General features: G+C 39.7%; 1 protein-coding gene across 4 annotated transcripts in view; it reads left to right on the top strand.

Annotated features, from left to right (window-relative positions):
- Window positions 1-8,680, top strand: part of cacna2d4a (calcium channel, voltage-dependent, alpha 2/delta subunit 4a) — a 370,881-nt gene extending 362,201 nt beyond the window's left edge. For 2 of the 4 annotated variants that reach the window (XM_073059275.1, XM_073059274.1), the window contains 3 exons: window positions 4,044-4,159; window positions 7,252-7,331; window positions 8,074-8,680. In XM_073059275.1, the coding sequence (XP_072915376.1) occupies window positions 4,044-4,159; window positions 7,252-7,331; window positions 8,074-8,169 (292 nt within the window). In that variant the 3' untranslated portion in view covers window positions 8,170-8,680. Of the gene's footprint in view, window positions 1-4,043; window positions 4,178-7,251; window positions 7,332-8,073 lie in introns of those variants that run through there. The other 2 variants (XR_012100619.1, XM_073059276.1) reach the window with 2 other exon arrangements.
- Window positions 8,681-18,917: the final 10,237 nt, after the last annotated feature.

The raw sequence follows: 18,917 nt of genomic DNA, 5'->3' as shown, positions 1-18,917 counted from the left end.
CATTTAGAACAGAAACAGTGGTTGACTGCAGAACACTTTAGGTTTCACAAGAGGATTCAAAAGAAAGGGGAGTTCATTTCAGCATATGTCTGAGCATTGTTAATTCAGTGATGGTCTTACTCATCCCATCACTGGTAAAAATGGAGGAGTTGGAGTTTCCGCTGCACATTCCAACCGTTCTCACTGACCAGCTAGACCTGAGACAGTGTGGGGTCTTCTCAGGTTTCTCTTTGGATCATTTCTGCCGTAATAGGGAGACTCTCGATTTGCATTAGGGAGGATGCATCAAGAGGAGTGTTCTTTTTTGTAAACCCATCAGTATTTCCATGATTCGTTGTCCTCTTGAATTCAATCTTGTAATTGTGCCCTCCAAGAAAGAAAGCCCATTCCTACATTTTTGAGGCTGTTGTTAATGAAACACCTTTCTGTGAATTGAAAATGGACACTAGTGGTTGACGATCAGTGATGAGTGTAAACTTTCTCAACTCTCTCCCATGCAAGTACTGGTTTAAATGTTTTACAACCCAATGCAGACTCAAAGACTCGCTGTCAATCTATGCGCAACTTTTCTCTGCAGTGGTAAGTGAATGTGATGCAAAGGACATTCATTTCCATTATTCATAATATGACATGACTGCACCTATATTATAAGGCTAAGCGTCACGGGCAAGCTTCAGTGGACAATGTGGGCATAGTGAGCATAGAGTCTTATATCACCATTTCTTTTGTCGTTTAGAAAGCCAGCTCACACTGCTTTGTCCATTGCCATTTCTTCATGATCTGTAGTACAGTAATGAGTTCAAGGGGTGGAGCATAGTAGCCAGGCTTGGTAGGAACTGGTTATAGTAATTGACAAATCCTAAAAAGGACTGCAACTGTGACACGCCCTTTGGCCTTGGGCATCCACCTCTGCTTGGTTTTTCTCAGCAGACTTGTGCCATCCTTATGTGTCAATGGTGTGACCACAGTAAGAGCTTTGTTTAAAGAATTCACCCTTGTCCCATTATCCTCTAAGCCCATAATCTTCTAATCTTTTTAACACTGCCTTGAGATTTTGGAGATGTTTCTTGTCATCCTCACTAGTAGTACTGATGTCATTCAGGCAACATTGAGTGCCTGGGCAGCCTTGCAGCACCTGGCCTATCACTTTCTGCCAGAGTGCAAATGCAGATGCCACTCTGAAAATAAGCCTATTGTAACAATAAAGCTCTTTGTGGGTGTTTATGGTGAGAAACACTTTGGACTCTTCTTCCACCTCAATCTGTAGGTATGCCTTAGCTAAGTCATTTTTGCTGAAGTTTCCCTCCAGAAAGATTTGCAAAGATATCCTTTATCCTGGGCAGAAGGTGCCGATCTAATTTCAGTACTGAGTTGATGGTGACCTTAAGATCACAACAGATTCTTCTTGGCTACTGCATCCACTGGCGTTGACATTGGCTCCATTCAACCTTGAAAAGAATTCCTTCAGTCTCCATGCAGTCTAGCTCACTGGCTGTTTTATCACAGATGGTATAAGGAATCAAATGGGCTTTTTAAAACTTGGGTGTGGCATTTCCGTTTAACATAATTTTACCCTTAATATGTTAGAGGTTTCCAATGTCATCTTTGAACACTGTTATGGCATCATCCAGAACCTTTCTTAATTCACTTTCAATTTACTCTTTTGCAGGAGATGTGGCATGTAAATAATGTAAGCTATATTGCTTGTCTACTGTTAGGTTTCACTTTATAAATCTCAAGGATATCCAGTCCCATGTCACGCTCATCATTATCTGATTTTTCATCAACATCATGCAGATTAATGCTCTTTTTGAAACTGCAACTTGACATTTTATCTTTTTTGCCCCGTGCAATCCATTTATTTTTTTCTGACTGACATGCTTTTTGTACATGTCCTACTTTGTTGCATTTTCTGCAAGGTGGTAGAGGCAAATAAATTAGAAGCTTTTAAGAGGCATTTGGCTAGCTACATGCATGTAAGGAAGATGGAGGGATATGCACATGGTGTTCCTGTGCTGTACTTTTCAAAAAAAGAAATTTGCCTTTAAATCTACATTGGTCTGGGGTATGTGAGCCCCTGCCACAACGATAATACTATATTCAGCCAGGCAGGTTTCTGTTTAGAGATTGCAATTTTGCTCACATTCATTTCATTCCTGACTGCAACTCAATTATGTTTCTGTCTGCTGTTTCCACTGAGACAGTGATTTCAACTGCCCTTTTAAATGTGAGTTGTGCTTCAGTTAGAAGCCATCTTTGAATGCTTTCTTGTAAGATTCGTCAAGCTAAACAATCTCTCAGTACATCATTAAGTCCATTACAGAACTGACAATATTCAGACAATCTCTTCAATTCAACCACATAAGCTGTAATCAATAATGGTTTTGGTTCTAAATCTTCTTGTATTGCTTTCATCAAACCTCATTTCAGCTGGTTTGGTTGGAGCAGTAAAACTTCTAAGCAAACTGTATGTTCTTCTACCATAAAACTCCATAAAACTGGCACTTGTTTCTCATTGTCTGTTTCATTTGCTTCAAAATACTGTTCAATTTGTTCAGTATACAATACCTTGTTATCTCTTGTGCAATCGGATGCGGCTATCTTCCCAATGTAGTCAGCCTTTTCCGTTTATTTATTTATTATTATTATCACCTAGTACTCACTGTTTATGCTCTGTGAATTTTGTTTGTTTTCAGCTACTTTTTTAAACTTCACAGCCTCTCTCCTATTTCTGAAGAAAAAAACATATTGTAAATCTTTTTTTAAAAAATACTGGAATGTTGCACTCTCCCCTTGCGAAGAAAACATTCAACAGGTACCGTAGCTGGTCATCTTGGATTGGTTTTAAAACTTACTCATCGCCACTGTTATGTTTTGTAACTCTAAAACTAATCAAAAGTAAAACAGGGAGCTGAGAAATGTGTCTACTTTAAATGAGGTGCTCAAATATAATGTGGCAGTGTAATGACATATGCCATTCACATTCTTTGTACCTATAACCCATAATGAACTGTGTAAACAACAAAGAATGCTTAAGTGAACAATGTAATTACAATATTACTGAAATATTAAATATACAATACATCTCTGTAAAATTTTGCCTTGATTGAGTTTAATATGTTTGCCATCAATTTGTTTGTTATCCCCAACTACTCCCTCAATGTATGGAGTAGGTTCTTTATTCTGATGGCCCAGGCACATTCAATGATATAGTTTTATTTTAAACTCTGCACTTGACAAGTATAATTAAAATTATCTGTAAGCTGCCAATAGCTGAAAACTTACTTGATTTCTCACCTTTCTCTGATTTCTCTCTGCTGCTTTATTATTTTGTCCAGCACAGTAATGTTATCCACAGCCATTCTGTCAATATTCTTCACTTGTGTCTTGCTCAGATATTCCCTCCTTCCAAACCCAAATGATGACTGTGATCCTCTTGTAGAAGATTAACATAAGGATCAGAATCAGGTTTAATATCACCAGCATATGTCGCAAAATATGTTATAAATAAGTAATACAAAAAAAAGAAGAGGTGGTGCTCATGGGTTCAATGTCCGTTCAGAAATTTGATGGCAGAGGGGAAGAAGCTGTTCCTGAATCATTGAGTGTGTGCCTTTAGGCTGCTGTATCTTCTCCCTGATGGTAGCAATGAGAAGCAGGCACATCCTGAGTGATGAGGGCCCTTAATGATTGATGCCACTTTTTTGAGGCATCACTCCTTAAAGATGTCCTAATGCTAGGGAAACTATTGCCCATGATGGTGCTAACTGAGTTTACAACTTTCTGCAGCTTATATCGATGCCGTGCAGTTGGCTCCCCCCATACCACGCAGTGATGCTGCCAGTTTGAAGGCTCTAAATGTTGAAATTTGTGAGCATCTTTGGTGAAATACCAAATCTCCTCAAACTCCTAATGAAATATATGAAATATGGAGAAAGATATTCATAAATCTTGCAAAACATGGTTCTGAAAACTAATAGGAAAAATATTAAAAACATTCATAAATTGTTTGCCTAAATATTGCTATACATTCTCTGTTTCAGAATGTTTGTGGTACAGCAAATTGAAAATAGTAACCTCCTCCTTCTGGTGACTGAAGCATACTGTGACTGCAGCATCTTCCCACCAGTCCTACTGGAACCGAAAGAAGTAAAATATATCCTTCATATAGCCTGTGTTGTTATATCCTGCTGTAACTTTAGGCACGGAGACTAAAGAGATGGTGAGGCTATGCAGGTCTGAGAATGATAATGATAGTTATAGAGGAGGGGAGAAGGGAGATAGAAGTGGCAGCTGAGGATTGGTGGGTGCTGGGTTGTGCATTGTAAATCTATTGTCCTATTGTCAAATGTGGAAACTCAAGTATTAATTTTGACTCTGTTCTCCAACTATGAGGATAAAGATGTTTCAGAACTGTAATCTTCATACACCTTCTTTGAAATAAAATGCTAATAATTCACTTCCCATTGAATCCAATTAACACACTTTGTAGTCGGTTTAAACAGTTGCAGTTGTTTATTAGGCTTTTGCCCGCGCTCGACTGAAGACCATGCTTATCTATTATGAATGTAAAGGTGGAACCTCACTGGGTTTTCTGATCCTTCAGCTACTCAGTGAGACTTAATGAGCTGTCAGCAATGACTGGACCTCAAATTGTAAGAAACCTAAAGCCATGCTCCAGAAACAACTCTGGCAGCTGGGAGCAGAACTTCGCTGCATGTCAAATTTGTCAGAGAATTTAACACTTTTTAAACAGCACTGACACTGCAAAACACTTGAAATCTATTAAAATTAACAGAAATATTTTTAAAGTAAAATTACTCCAAAATTGAAAAAAATAAAAGCACTTACAAGTAATTAAACAATCAAATATTTTTTTTTAAATCACCTGTCTTCCCTATTCCACAATTTGAAGGACCCCATGATATTGAACTACATCTCCACAACCACGCAATATTGGACTTGTTATAGGTTAGAGAAAGGATTTCCAACATAATTCTGGGCTATCCCAGCAAGACTGGGTTCTATCACCAGCTGTCATGGTACCATATGTCACTCAGAAACTCCTGGATTGATAACATTTCTAGTCTGGAATGGCATCATTTCAAATGGCTGAGCCTGGAACTGTTGGCCATCTCCAACACTGTTCAGCCCTATATGATTGGGCCTAGAGACATCCCCATTAGTAACCTCTTTATTGATAGGAAAACAGGACAAGGAAGCATTGGCTCAGGACAACAGGACCAGTTACCATCAAAAGGTCTTCATTCTGAAGAGCTTCCTCCCTCAAAGGCAATTCAGCAAATATTCCATCTGTAAATTTATATGTACAGTAATTGTAGTAAACCTAAACTAGTTTTTGAAGTTAGCAGTATCTGAATTAAAATAGTTTGTGTCTGAAGAACATGATAAATTCTGAATCTCAATTCAGCTGCAAGATTATCTATGCTATGTCCAAGGAAGCTGTGCAGTTTCAAATGATGAATTCCAACAATATCTCAGAACACACATGCAAATGCCGAGATCTCAGCTCATGCAATATGCACTATCTTTTTTTAAATTGAGCAAACGAATCATGGTTGCTACTCCTGATCTCTGCCTCAATTTCCTGTTTATTGCTCCCTATGAGAGGTTATCATGCTAATGGAGAGAAGACTATATATCTTCCCTGGCCGACAAAAGCAGGCAGGACTAACGTAGGCATTTGTCTAACTTGCAGGTTTCTCCTACATGTAAGACTGCATAGCCAACACATGGCTTTAAATAGAACTCTTTGACAACTTTTCCAGCAGCATCTCAGAGGCTCTTTTTGCCCCTACCCCATAATACAATCCCCACCCCCCAGAAAGAACATGCCTCCTGCAGTTGCTGTTTTTAATGGTTCATCTAGATCTTTCTGATCCCTGGAAAACATTAAAGGCACTTGATAGAATGTTGTGATACCACACCCTTAATAGCTGGCTGCAAAGATTAATGGGCTTAGTGTTGTCAGCTGGAAGTGCTGAGGTAATCAATGTGTGTCAATGAAGAGAGAAATCCAGCAAAATTATACTGTGAACCTTGCAAATTCTTGATCATTGTGTGACTTTCTCAACAAGTTTAGGGCAATGAACATTAGATCTTACACTCCTAAATTTCCAGCCCAGTATTGGACAGCAAGTTCTAATTTTCTGGATTTCTGAATATTTTGGTGCAGACTTGTTTGTAAACTCAATAACAACTTCTACAAGCTACTCCACCCTCAACACAGTCATCATATTTGGCCTAGAGAAGACAAAGATGACGCAAAAAATATTTTAAAAAAGAATTCAATAATGTTTTGATACTATTTGCTTTTCATAATCAAACTATGGCCCTCAAACTATCAAATTTAGGAAAACATGCCAGCTTTATGAAATAATACATCTCTCCTTCAGATTGTAGATATCAGGTGTTCAAGATACCTTGGAACAACCAGCATGGAGCATAAAGGGAATAGAAAAAGGAGAGGAGATGAGATTCACACTTGCCTTTTTCAGCCCTGGAAGTAGAGGGAACAGATGCAGGAAAATCCTGCTGACACTATCCATGATATTGCAATACTTGAATATTATTAGTAAATTCAATATAGCGTGTCAGCTCCAGATCCAAATTCCTTACCAAAATAATGTTTCCTGTGGTTTCTCTGGAGTGAACTGCATATATTAATAAATTAAGAGTCTCAAAAAAGATTCATCCAAAATTCGAAATTCTCCTCTCTAACGTAATTGCATCTCACTAGAGGTGAACAAATCTCTTTAGGCAGCAATCCTCAAGGAAGATTCATGGGAGAATGAATGGCACAACCATGGTATGTAAATGTTTACATAAACTTAGTATTGGATTATTCTTCAAAAATAAGCCTTACCAAGGGCAATAGCAAGCAACTCAAGATGCAGACATTTTAACAACACCCAGCCAGAGTCATGGGGTGACAGTCTTCACACATTCAGAACAATATGGAGCCAAGTGCAGAGATATTGCAATGTGTAGGGTGGTGTACCCATGAAGTGACAGAAGAAACTAGACATGGACAAAAGTTTACCTCTTCCTCTTCCCTAAACTAATGTAAATCTTGAAGCTGATGCCAAGCAATAGTAGAAGGTATCTCAGCAACCCTCAGTTCACCTACATGGTGCTTATGACCGACTAACCAGAATCTCACTGCTCTTAATTGTTTTAACTCAACAATCTCTTTAGTTCCACTATACTTCCTTAACTCCAATGTAAATAATGCATCTGTGAAATGCCAGCGTATGCGATCGCAAAAGATAAGGCGTCGACCTGATACATGCCATGCTTTCCATCCTGAGGTAAGGTGCAACTCAGGACTAAACAACAAAACACTATGGAACCATATACATAGTGTGTGTGGCAAGGTAAAATAGATTGTTACAAGCTGTTGGTTGAACCAGTATTGCTGGCTCTATTGTTGTAGCTTAATGCTGTAATTCAAAATGGTCCAGGACAAACAATTCTATGCAGTATTATATAAGAGCATAATATCTGATAATACCTAGCAAGTATAATGAGATGCCCTGAACTGGAATAATTGTGCAAAGGTAGGACATCATTTTCTGTCTATCTTAAACTCCCTGGTGCATTACCTTTGTATTCGTTTTTAAACTGCATCAAACAAGTTGAAAATTTATGTCTGATGGTTAGATGGTGCCACTTCCACAGTGTCACCAAACAAATACATATTTATGCCCATTGGCCAACAAAGTATTATGCATTGCAGGAAGACTCAGAATCATCTGACTTATTCCATGGTCTTTGTCAATGAAGTCGTTGCCAGGAGCTACATATGTGATCATTTCCTTCCTGTCAGTTTTCATTCTCCTTTGTGAATTTAAGACTACCTTGAGTCCCCACACCTGAATATGCTGCTTTTGCTCACTGTTTTGGCTGAAGCACTGAGGGAAAATAAAACTATTTAGATGAGGTACTGGTGGGCTGCTATTACTTAAAGTTTTATCTCAGTATGAGCTACCATTTTCAGCAGAGTAAAAACTTAAATAAGTGTGTTAATGACTAGTCATATTGTCTCAACAGGAAAACGCAGAGGAGTGTGGAGGGGTTTCGGGGATCTCTCCGTCTGGAGTCCTGCTAGCATTTAATCTGGGCATGGCTGCTGCTGTTTTATGTTGAGGAACCAGAAGTGATGGCCACCGTGCACAACACTGACACTGATTTAGAAAGTTTTGTGAAGGTTTTGGTCAAATCCAGTCAAATCTGATCAATTGAGCCTCATTACGTTGAACTGATAACAAGCTTCTGCCATTGGATGAAAGCCATTACTATCATTGCAAAAGTTTCATCTTTGGTCTCAAAAATACTTCTTTATCTTCAGCATTTAGAATGGTACAACTGCAGAAACAAGATAAGTGACTCTCTGCAAGAAGATAGAGGAACTATCACAATTTGGGTTTCTAAAAGTATGAAAACTAATGTGCAAAAAATACATCACTACATAATTCTACTTGTTATTGGCTAATAGAAGCATTGTCTTTCTCTGGAACTTGAGATGCGTAATATTGTAGTAAAGTTACCGGCAATTATTCTTTCCAGTAGAGTGGAAAATTCAGTTTACTTCCCCCTTCAAAAATTTATATGAATATCTTCATTCTTTCCACATAATAAATTCTTTAGGTTACATCAGTTTATGATTTATGTTTATGTATCAGCAATTCTAGCACTTGAGAAATGTTGAGTGATGTTCAGAGTATGACAGAGTTGGGATGCACGCTTAAGCACAGGATAGTGTTTTCAAATCTCCAATTTTGTAAATATGTAAACATGTGCAAAACTTACTGTGGTGCCTCCATTTAATAAGCACACACATCTGATTTGGGGCACTTTTTCTATCTAAAAGTTTACCATGGCAGGGAGTTCTTTGCTGCTGGAACCTTCTAGGTTTCCTTATGGTACACCTCTTACATCAGGCAATTGGAACACTCATTTCTATCGAGCAGTATCAAATGCTCTGTCTACAAGAGGAACCCTGTTTATGAAAAGGAAAAATCAATTAGATGCTTACAGGAATTATGAGATCTTGGGATTAGTCAATGACTTAATATAATAGAGAAGGCTTTAAAGGTTAAATGAAGATCTCTTCTTATAATTTCCAATTTTACTATGTTAGAAACATAGAAAACCTACAGCCTTCCATTGCTGTTACAACCCAAAGCCTTATAACCCTTCAGCCCACAATGCTGTGCTGAACATGTCCTTACCTTACTTAGGGTTGCCCATAGCTCTCTATTTTTCTAAGCTCCATGTACCTATCCAGGAGTCTCTAAAAAACCCTTTCGTATACCCCTCCACCACCATTGCCTGCAGCCCATTCCACGCACTCACCACTCTCTGCGGAAAAAAACTTACCCCTGACATCTCCTCTGTACCTGTTTCCAGGCACCATAAAACTGTGCCCTCTTATGTTAGCCATTTCAACCCTGGGAAAAAGCCTCTGACTATCCACACAATCAATACCTCTCACCAACTTATACACCTCTATCAGGTCACTTCTCATCCTCTGATGCTCCAAGGAGAAAAGGCTGAGTTCACTCAACCTATTCTCATAAGGCATGCTCCCCAATCCAGGCAACATCTTTGTAAATCTCCTGTGCACCCTTTCTATAGTTTCTACATCCTTTCTGTAGTGAGGTGACCAGAACTGAGCACAGTACTCCAGGTGGGGTCTGACCAGGGTCCTATATAGTTGTAACATTACCTCTCGGCTCCTAAACTCTCTCCCACGGTTGATGAAGGCCAATGCACCGTATGTCTTCTTAACTACAGAGTCAACCTGCGCAGCAGCTTTGAGTGTCCTATGGACTCGGACCCCAAGATCACTCTGATCCTCCACACTGCCAAGAGTCTTACCATTAATACTATATTCTGCCATCATATTTGACCCACTAAAATGAACCCCCTCACTCCATCTGCCACTTCTCAGCTCAGTTTTGCATCCTATTGATGTCCTGCTGTAACCTCTGACAGTCCTCCACACTACCCACAAAACCCCCAAACTTTGTGTCATCAGCAAATTTACTAACCCATCCCTCCACTTCCTCATCCAGGTCATTTATAAAAAGTCACGAAGAGAAAGGGTCCCAGAACAGATCCCTGAGGCACACCACTGGTCACCGACCTCCATATAGAATATGACCCAGCTACAACCACTCTTAGCCTTCTGTGAGCAAGTCCGTTCTGGATCCACAAAGCAATGTCCCCTTGGATCCCATGCCTCCTCACTTTCTCAATAAGCCTTGCATGGGGTACCTTGCTGAAATACATATAACTACATCTACTGCTCTACCTTCATTGATGTGTTTAGTCACATCCTCAAAAATTTCAATCAGGCTCGTAAGGCACGACCTGCCTTTGACAAAGCCATTTGACTATTCCTAAAAATATTATGCTTCTCCAAATGTTCATAAATCCTGCCTCTCAGGATCTTCTCCATCAACTTACCAATCACTGAAGTAAGACTCACTGGTCTATAATTTCCTGGGCTATCTCTACTCTCTTTCCTGAATAAGGGAACAACATCTGCAACCCTCCAATCCTCCGGAACCTCTCCCATCCCCATTGATGATGCAAAGTTCATTGTTAGATGCTCAGCAATCTCCTCCCTCGCCTCCCACAGTAGCCTGGGGTACATGTCATCTGATCCCGGAGACTTATCCAACTTGATGCTTTCCAAAAGCTTCAGTACATCCTCTTTTTTAATGTCTATATGCTCAAGCTTTTCAATCCACTGTAAGTCATCCCTACAATCACCAAGATCCTTTTCCATAGTGAATACTGAAGCAAAGTAGTCATTAAGTACCTCTGCCATCTCCTCCGGTTCCATACACACTTTTCCAATGTCACACTTGATTGGTCCTGTTCTCTCACGTTTTGTCCTCTTGCTCTTCACATATTTGTAGAATGCCTTGGGGTTATCCTTAATCCTGCTCGCCAAGGCTTTCTCAGGGCCCCTTCTGGCTCTCCTAATTTCATTCTTAAGCTTCTTCCTGCTAGCCTTTAATCTTCTAGATCTCTATCATTACCTAGTTTTTTGAACCTTTCATAAGCTTTTCTTTTCTTCTTGACTAGATTTACAACAGCCTTTGTACACCATGGTTCCTGTACCCTACTATCCTTTCCCTGTCTCATTGAAATGTACCTATGCAAAACGCCACACAAATATTCCCTGAACATTTGCCACATTTCTGCTATACATTTCCCTGAGAATATCTGTTCCCAATTAATGCTTCAAAGTTCCTGCCTGATAGTTTCATATTTCCCCTTACTCCAATTAAACACTTTCCTAACTTGTCTGTTCCTATCCCTGTCCAATGCTGTAAAGGTGATAGAATTGTGATCACTATCTCCAAAATGCTCCCCCACTGAGCAATCAGACACCTGACCAGGTTCACTTCCCAATACCACATCAAGTACAGCCTCTCCTCTTGTCGGCTTATCTACATATTGTGTCAGGAAACCTTCCTGAACACACCTAACAAACTCCACCCAATCTAAACTCCTTGGCTAGGGAGTTGCCAATCTGGGAAATTAAAATCTCCCACCACAACAACCCTGTTATTATTACACCTTTCCAGAATCTGTCTCCATGTCTGCTCCTTGATGTCCCTGTTACTACTGTGTGGTCTATAGAAAAACACTCAGTTGAGTTATTGACCCCTTCTTGTTCCTAACTTACACCCACAAAGACTTAGTAGACAATCCCTCCATGACTTTCTCCTTTTCTGAAGCCGTGACACAATCTCTGATCAGCAGAGTCACACCCCCGCTTCTTTTGCCTCCCTCCCTGTCTTTTCTGAAACATCTAAAGCCTGGCACTCTAAGTAACCATTCCTGACCCTGGCCCATCCAAGTCTCTGTAACGGCCACACCATCATATCTCCAAGTACTGATCCACACTCTAAGCTTATCCGTTTTGTTCATGATGCTTTTTGCATTAAAATAGACACATCTCAAACCATTGGTCTGAGTGTATCCCTTCTCTATTACCTGCCTATCCTCCCTCTCGCACTGCCTACAAGCTTCCTCTATTTCTGAGGAAACCGCCCCTTCCTCCGTCTCTTCAGTTCGGTTCCCACCTCCCAGCAATTCTAGTTTAAACTCTCCCCAATAGCCTTAGCAAACCTCCCTGCCAGGATATTAGTCCCCCTTGGATTCAAGTGCAACCCGACCTTTCAGTACAGGTCATGCCTGCCCCAAAAGAGATCCCAATGATCCAGAAATCTGAATCCCTGCCCCTGCTCCAATTCCTCAGCCACGAATTTATCCTCCACCTCACTCTATTCCTATACTCATTGTTGCATGGCACAAGCAGTAATCCCAAGGGATTAATTCCTTTGAGGTCCTACTTCTCAACTTCTTTCCTAACTCCCAGTAGTCTGTTTTCAGGGCCTCCTCCCTTTTCTTACCTTTGTCGTTGGTACCAATATGTACCATGACCGCTGGCTGTTCTGGAAAGGAGACAACAGATAGTAGTATCCATTGAAGAAATGTATATATCTCTAGAAATCAGATATCTTTTTTTTTGGTGTGCTGAAACATTATTGTATATGGCATCAAGTCAGATCCTCCAAATAAATCACAAAAAAATTGCTATAAATAATATATTTCTATTTAAGAAGATCATTAAATCATGATGTGTCTCTTTTCAGGCAAGATCTTGAGGCTGAGGGTGACTTTCTAAAGTTCTGTGAGTTTTGATGTAGCTGAAGAGGTCTACTTGAGACCACCAGATTCTGCGATATGTGGGCAGGGGGTGTCTGATGGGCAGGTGGTTTTGTTTAAGAAGTGGTACATTTTTTATGTCAGACTAGCATGCATTCCCAATAAATGGGCTTGAGGTTCTCAGTGCCATTTTGAATGACACGGATCCATTTTGAGTGGTCATACCCAGAAGTATTGGGGATATTAGACTTCTTCAAAGAAGCATTCCAACAATAAAACTCCACCAACAGAACCTGACAGATGTGGCTGACTACCTATTTTTGAAGCTAACTCTCAACAAAGACAGGCGTTAATAATGAAATTCACCATTATCTTCAGTGCACCAGCACAGCCTTTGGTGGTGTGACCTGTGTTGATCCTGAAGAAAACTTTCCCAACTTATTGCAACAATTTGACGTGCAGCAATCGAAGATAGACAGTCACTTTTCAAGGCTTAATCCCATTGATGACACATAGTAATACCTCTGTAGGGTGGAGAGAGCAATGAAGCGTTCAGTGTAATTAAAAGCTCTAATGTCATCTTGTTAATGATGGAATGTTCCTAAAGGAGTTGAGGGTTTTTTTTCCTGTATAAGTACAATATTTATAAACTTACGAATCTTGGTTTCCAGATTTTCACCGAATCAAAAGTTAATTGAGTGAATCTGATTGCAAAATGGACCAGAGACTGTTGTAGCAAATTCTCTATTCACCGTGCGATTTTCTGCCAAAATTTTTGTCTTCTATTCTAAACACTTTAATATGTGCTCTAAATGGTTCATTATCATTCATTTATCAATCCTCCTCTCCATGGTGTTTAAATTCAAATTATTTTAGCTGTTTTTTTTCTCAGGAGCCAAACTGAAGACTGCATTGGACATTTAATTTATAACTGCACTACTTTTGATTTACTGTTAAGATATTAGAACATTTGTCTGGCCAAACTTTTTTGCTGTCATCAAACTCTCCATATAATCCCCATAGAAGGGGTTCATAATTGCATTTTCTGGAAAAGGAACAACAAAGGATTGCTAATAGCTAAAGGTTCTCAATGCTCAACTTTAATATCCTCTTGTAGATTAAGATGAGTAAGCAATAAATTTTCAAAGTAAAAATGTTTTTGCAGTTATGACTCAAGAGAAAAATTAACTTAGTTTTGTTGTTTTCTGGAAAGTAACCTACACACTTGTCTAAGGTGGCCTCCATGAAGATATCAATAGCCTTTTACCGGCTTGCATACAAATACTATTCAAACATTTCAGCAACTAATATCCAATCACATTAGTTATCCAACAAAAGACGGTAAAAGAAAGCTAACCACCCATGTGCTGTTTGATCAAGAACATTCCACTGAGAGCAAGAAACATGATAGATCGGTGTAATCTAACAGTGGTGCAACAGGTTTATTTTCTTTCGGAATGTATGTCCCTTTCTTTATTTCATTCTGAACTGACAGCTATACAATACGATACAATGTCGGAGAAGATTCAGAGAAGTTCACAAGAATGATTCCACGACCTGCACTGGGCCTGTATTCGCTGGAATTTAGAAGAATGAGAGGTGATTCCATTGAAACCTCTCGGATGCTGAAAGGAAATTATAGAGGCATGACCTAGGAGCTGGCCAAAGTTGATTGGAAGGGGACACTAGCAGGGATGATGGCAGAGCAGCAATGGCTGGAGTTTCTGGGAACAACTCAGAAGGCACGTGATAAATACATCCCAAAGAAGAAGTATTCTAAAGGCAGGATGACACAACCATGGCCGACAAAGGGAGTCAAAACCAAGTTAAAAGCAAAAGAGATGGCATATAATAAAGCAAAACTTACTGGGAATATTTTTAAAACCTACAGAAAGCAACTAAAAATGCTATAGGGGATGATTAAATATCAAGGTAACCTAGTTAATAATATCAAAATTGATACCAGAAATCTTTTCAGATATATGAAGAATAGAGAGACATGAGTGGAAGTTAGACCATTGGAAACTGCTGGAGAGAAGTGATGGAGGACAAGGAAATGGCAAACGAACTAAATAAGTTTTTTTTACATCAGTTTTCACAATGGAAGACAATATGTCGGACGTTCAAATGTGTCGAGGGGCAGAAGTGAGTACAGTTACTATCACTAGGGAGATGGTGCTCAGGAAACTGAAAGGTCTGAAGTTAGATAAATCACCTGGACCTGGTGGACTACACCCCAGAATTCTAAAAGAGATAGCTTAAGAGGTTATGGGGCCATTAGTAATTATGTTTCAAGAATCAATAAATCCTAGCATGGAATGCTGCAGATGTCACTCCACTCTTCAAGAAGGGAGTGAGGCAGAAGAAAGGAAATTATAGGCTAGTTGACCTGACCTTAGTGGTTGAGAAGATGTTGGAGTTCATTGTTAAGGATGTGGCTTCGTGGCACTTGAAGGCACATGATAAAATAGGTTATTGTCAGCGTGGTTTTTTTATGGGAAATTCTTGCCTGACAAATCTGCTGGAATCCTTTGAAGTAATAACAAGCAGGATAGACAAAGGAAAATTGGTTTATGTAGTGTACTTGGATTTTCAGAAGGCCTTTGACAAGGTGCCACATATGAGGTTGCTAAACAAGGGTACTACAGGTAAGATACTAGCATGGGTAGAGCACGAGCTGACTGTCAGGAGGCAAAGAGTGGGAATAAAGAGATCCTTTTCGGGATTGGCTGCCAGTGACTAGTGGTGTTCCACAGGAGCCTGTGTTGGGACCGTTTCTTTTTATGTTATATTTCAATGATTTGGATGATGAAATTGATGGTTTGGTTACCAAGTTTGCAAACAATATGAAGAAAGGTGGAGGTGCAGGTAGCTTTGAGGAAGCAAAGAGGCTAAGAGGGACTTAGACAGATTAGGAGAATGGGCACAGAGGTGGCAGATGGAATACGATGCCAGGAAGTGCATGGTAATGCACTGTGGTAGAAGGAATAAAAGCATAGACTATTTTCTAAATGAGGAGAAAATTCAAAAATCTGATTTTTCAAAAAAGCTATTTGGGAGTTCTTGTGGAGGATTCCCTAAAGGTTAACTTGCAGGTTGAATCAGTGGTGAAGGTGCCAAATGCAGTGTTTGTATTCATTTCAAGAGGACTAGAATATAAAAGCAAGGATACAATGCTGAGGCTTTATAAGGTACTGGTGAGGCTTCACCCAGAGAATTGTGAGCAGTTTTGTGCCCCTTATTTAAGGAACGATGTGCTAACATTGGAGAAAGCTCAGAGGAGGTTCCCAAGAATGATTCTGGGAAAAAAAGCAGCAATTGAAGGCTCTGGGCCCGTTTTTACTGGAATTTGGAAGAATGAGGGGGCTCTCATTGAAACTTATTAAATGTTGAAAGCCTAGATAGAGTGGATGTGAAGAAGATGTTTCCTTTGGTGGGGGAATCTAGGACCAGAAGGCATAGCCTCAAATTACAGGGATGTTGATTTAAAACAGAGATATGAAGGAATCTCTTTAGCCAAAGGGTGGCGAATCTGTGGAATTTGTTACCACAGGCAGCTATGGAGGACAGATCACTAGCTGCAGTTAAGGTGGAGGTTTACAGTATAGGTTTTTGACTATTCAGGTCATGAAAGGTTATGGGAAGAAGGTAGGAGAATAGTGTTGAGAGGGAAATGGATCAGCCATGATGAAATGGTAGAGCAGACTTGATGGGCTGAAAAGCCTAATTCTGCCCTTATGTCTTATGGTCTAACGTCACTGGAGAAATTGTTGGCAAAATCTTAAGTAAAATTCCAACAGCAGCTAACTAACACCAGCAGCTTCAGAAATTTGTGTAAAATCATTATAACGAATGCGGCAGTAAACAAAGCATGTCACGCGTGCAAATTTAAATAATATGGCAAACTATGGGAAATGAAAAAGCTCATAAAACAATATTTTCAAACATTTTTATTCCCAAATTTAAAATCATTACAGATGGTGTAACAGCAAAAAGTAAGCTGTGAAAGCCAATCAGAAGTTCACGTTACTTTGAAAAGATTATTGTCTTCATTGTATACAGTAGAGCAGCAAGCAGCTTCTCAATTTTTTCCCCAACTGTTTTCATAAGCACATTTGGGAAAAAATTGAGAATGTGCTTGCTGCTATATACAGTGAAGACAATAGCCTTTTCAGAATAACTTGAACATCTGATTCCACTATTTCTATTTACTTTAACGCACCATTTTCTGCATCTACTATTTTTCATTCAGTTGACGTTTGTTTATCAACCTGGAAAAGGTCAGGCAATACTTCATTTGCCCTACTGCTAATAAATAAATAAATTTAATTGCCATCTCCCAGCATATCTGATACAACTGCAGAACATGCCATCGCTTACAGTCCTTCATTCTCTATTGAGAAGCAAAGCAAATGGATCAGAATCTGCTGTGGTCCGAAAGTGTCAATGACATTCCCTATAATTTTGGTATTTAGCTTAAAATACTTTTCAATTACTGAAATGAGTGGAAGTTTATTATACTCCTAAAGCAAAAAGATCTGCAAATATTGGATATCTGTAATAACAGAAAATGTTAGTGCTATGTTTTCTAACTCCAAAAACAAATGGAAAGATCAACACAGGAGCCAGGAGATAAGTGTCTACTAGTTTTTACTTTTAGCTAGATGTGCATATATGACTTAGCGGTGTGATAATGTATGCCATTCACTTACTTCTTACATATAACCTGTAATGAATTATGTAAACAAAGAATGCTTAATCAAACAGTAGAAGAAGAAGAAGAGCAGCCCTTAACTGGGCAGTGGAGTTATCAGGACACCGTCATGGCAGTGTTTCCACAGCAAGCTATTCTTGTTTTACGAGGCCGAGTTGCTAGCTCGACGCTCAATCCGACTTGGATTCGAACTCGGGAACCTTCGTTCCGGAGTCCGGCACTGATATTATTGCGCCATCAAGCGGGACTTAATCAAACAGTACTTTTACAGTATTACTCAAATATTAAATACAATACAGTTAGAAATGGCAAGAAGCAAGATTTGTGGAGCAAGAAATATTTCTGCTTAAAGAAATTGCAGAGGAAAAAAAGGGATGACAAATTGAAGTTGTTACGAAAGATGAACAGCTCTGATGGGCAGAAGGGTACAGAGTTACCCATGTCCCCCTCCCCTGGGAGAATTACAAACCGTTACTGTTGCCAGGCCGCTAATGAGAGAGAAAGAGATGGAACAAAAACATGTTGGGACTGGAACATTTGCTTCAGACAAGGGAGAGATAACACCGGGGGAGAGAGACCATATTATGACTCCTGAAAGACTTATGGCTTTGGAGAGGGCTGTTTACTTGGTACTATTCTGTTCATTAAAATTCCTCAGTGGACAGCCAGAGTGGGCTGGTTTGATGGACTAAGCCATTCAAAACTGATTGACACCTGAGACCCCGTGAGTAGGGATAAAAGTGAGGTCTGGGAGACACCCCTCAGACACACCAGGAGACGCACCAAGAGACACACTAGTGAGCACTGCTTAAGTGTTGGAACCCACGAGAAGGTGTGGGGCATCGGAGACCGAACGAACGATCGGTCAATTTTAACTCACAGTGTTTATAGCGAGGCCGGTGGGGGCTTGTGTGTGTGTCCGCCCTTGCCTGGGTGACGAGTCCACCATAGAAGAACGGTCTAGCTAAAGGACAGAGGGGTCATACCTGAATGGCCACAACAACACATCAACGGATCAAGAACGTAAAGGAAGGTTTGACTGGCTATCACTGTTCTCTCTCTCTCTCTCTCTCACGATTAAAACACAAGAACCAACAACTACCTCAGCCTACATGAACTGAACTGAACTTTATACTTTCCCATGATAATTCATTATCCCCTAGACAACGATAGCTTCTTTATTGATTATTATTATACCCACACTTTTAGGTTTAGTATTGCTAACGAGTATTATCTGTATATTTGCATTGTTGATATTGATTTGTATATTTTACTAATAAACACTGTTTTGGAAATAGTACCAGACTCCAATGGATACTTCTATCTTTGCTGGTAAGACACCCAGTTACGGGGTACGTAACAAAGTCAACAAAGAATGTGTTGAAAGGTCTGTAAATGCCAGTCTGTCTGCAGAACATGTAAGTACAGGGAGATGAGCAAGAACATAGAAGAGAAAAACAATTAAGCTGGAATTGTGAATTATAGAGCA

The sequence above is a fragment of the Hemitrygon akajei genome, chromosome 10 (assembly GCF_048418815.1).
Source record: "Hemitrygon akajei chromosome 10, sHemAka1.3, whole genome shotgun sequence".
Classification (NCBI taxonomy): Eukaryota; Metazoa; Chordata; class Chondrichthyes; order Myliobatiformes; family Dasyatidae; genus Hemitrygon; species Hemitrygon akajei.
The sequence above is the reverse complement of the archived record's forward strand: the minus strand, read 5'-3'. Positions and strand labels throughout refer to the sequence as shown.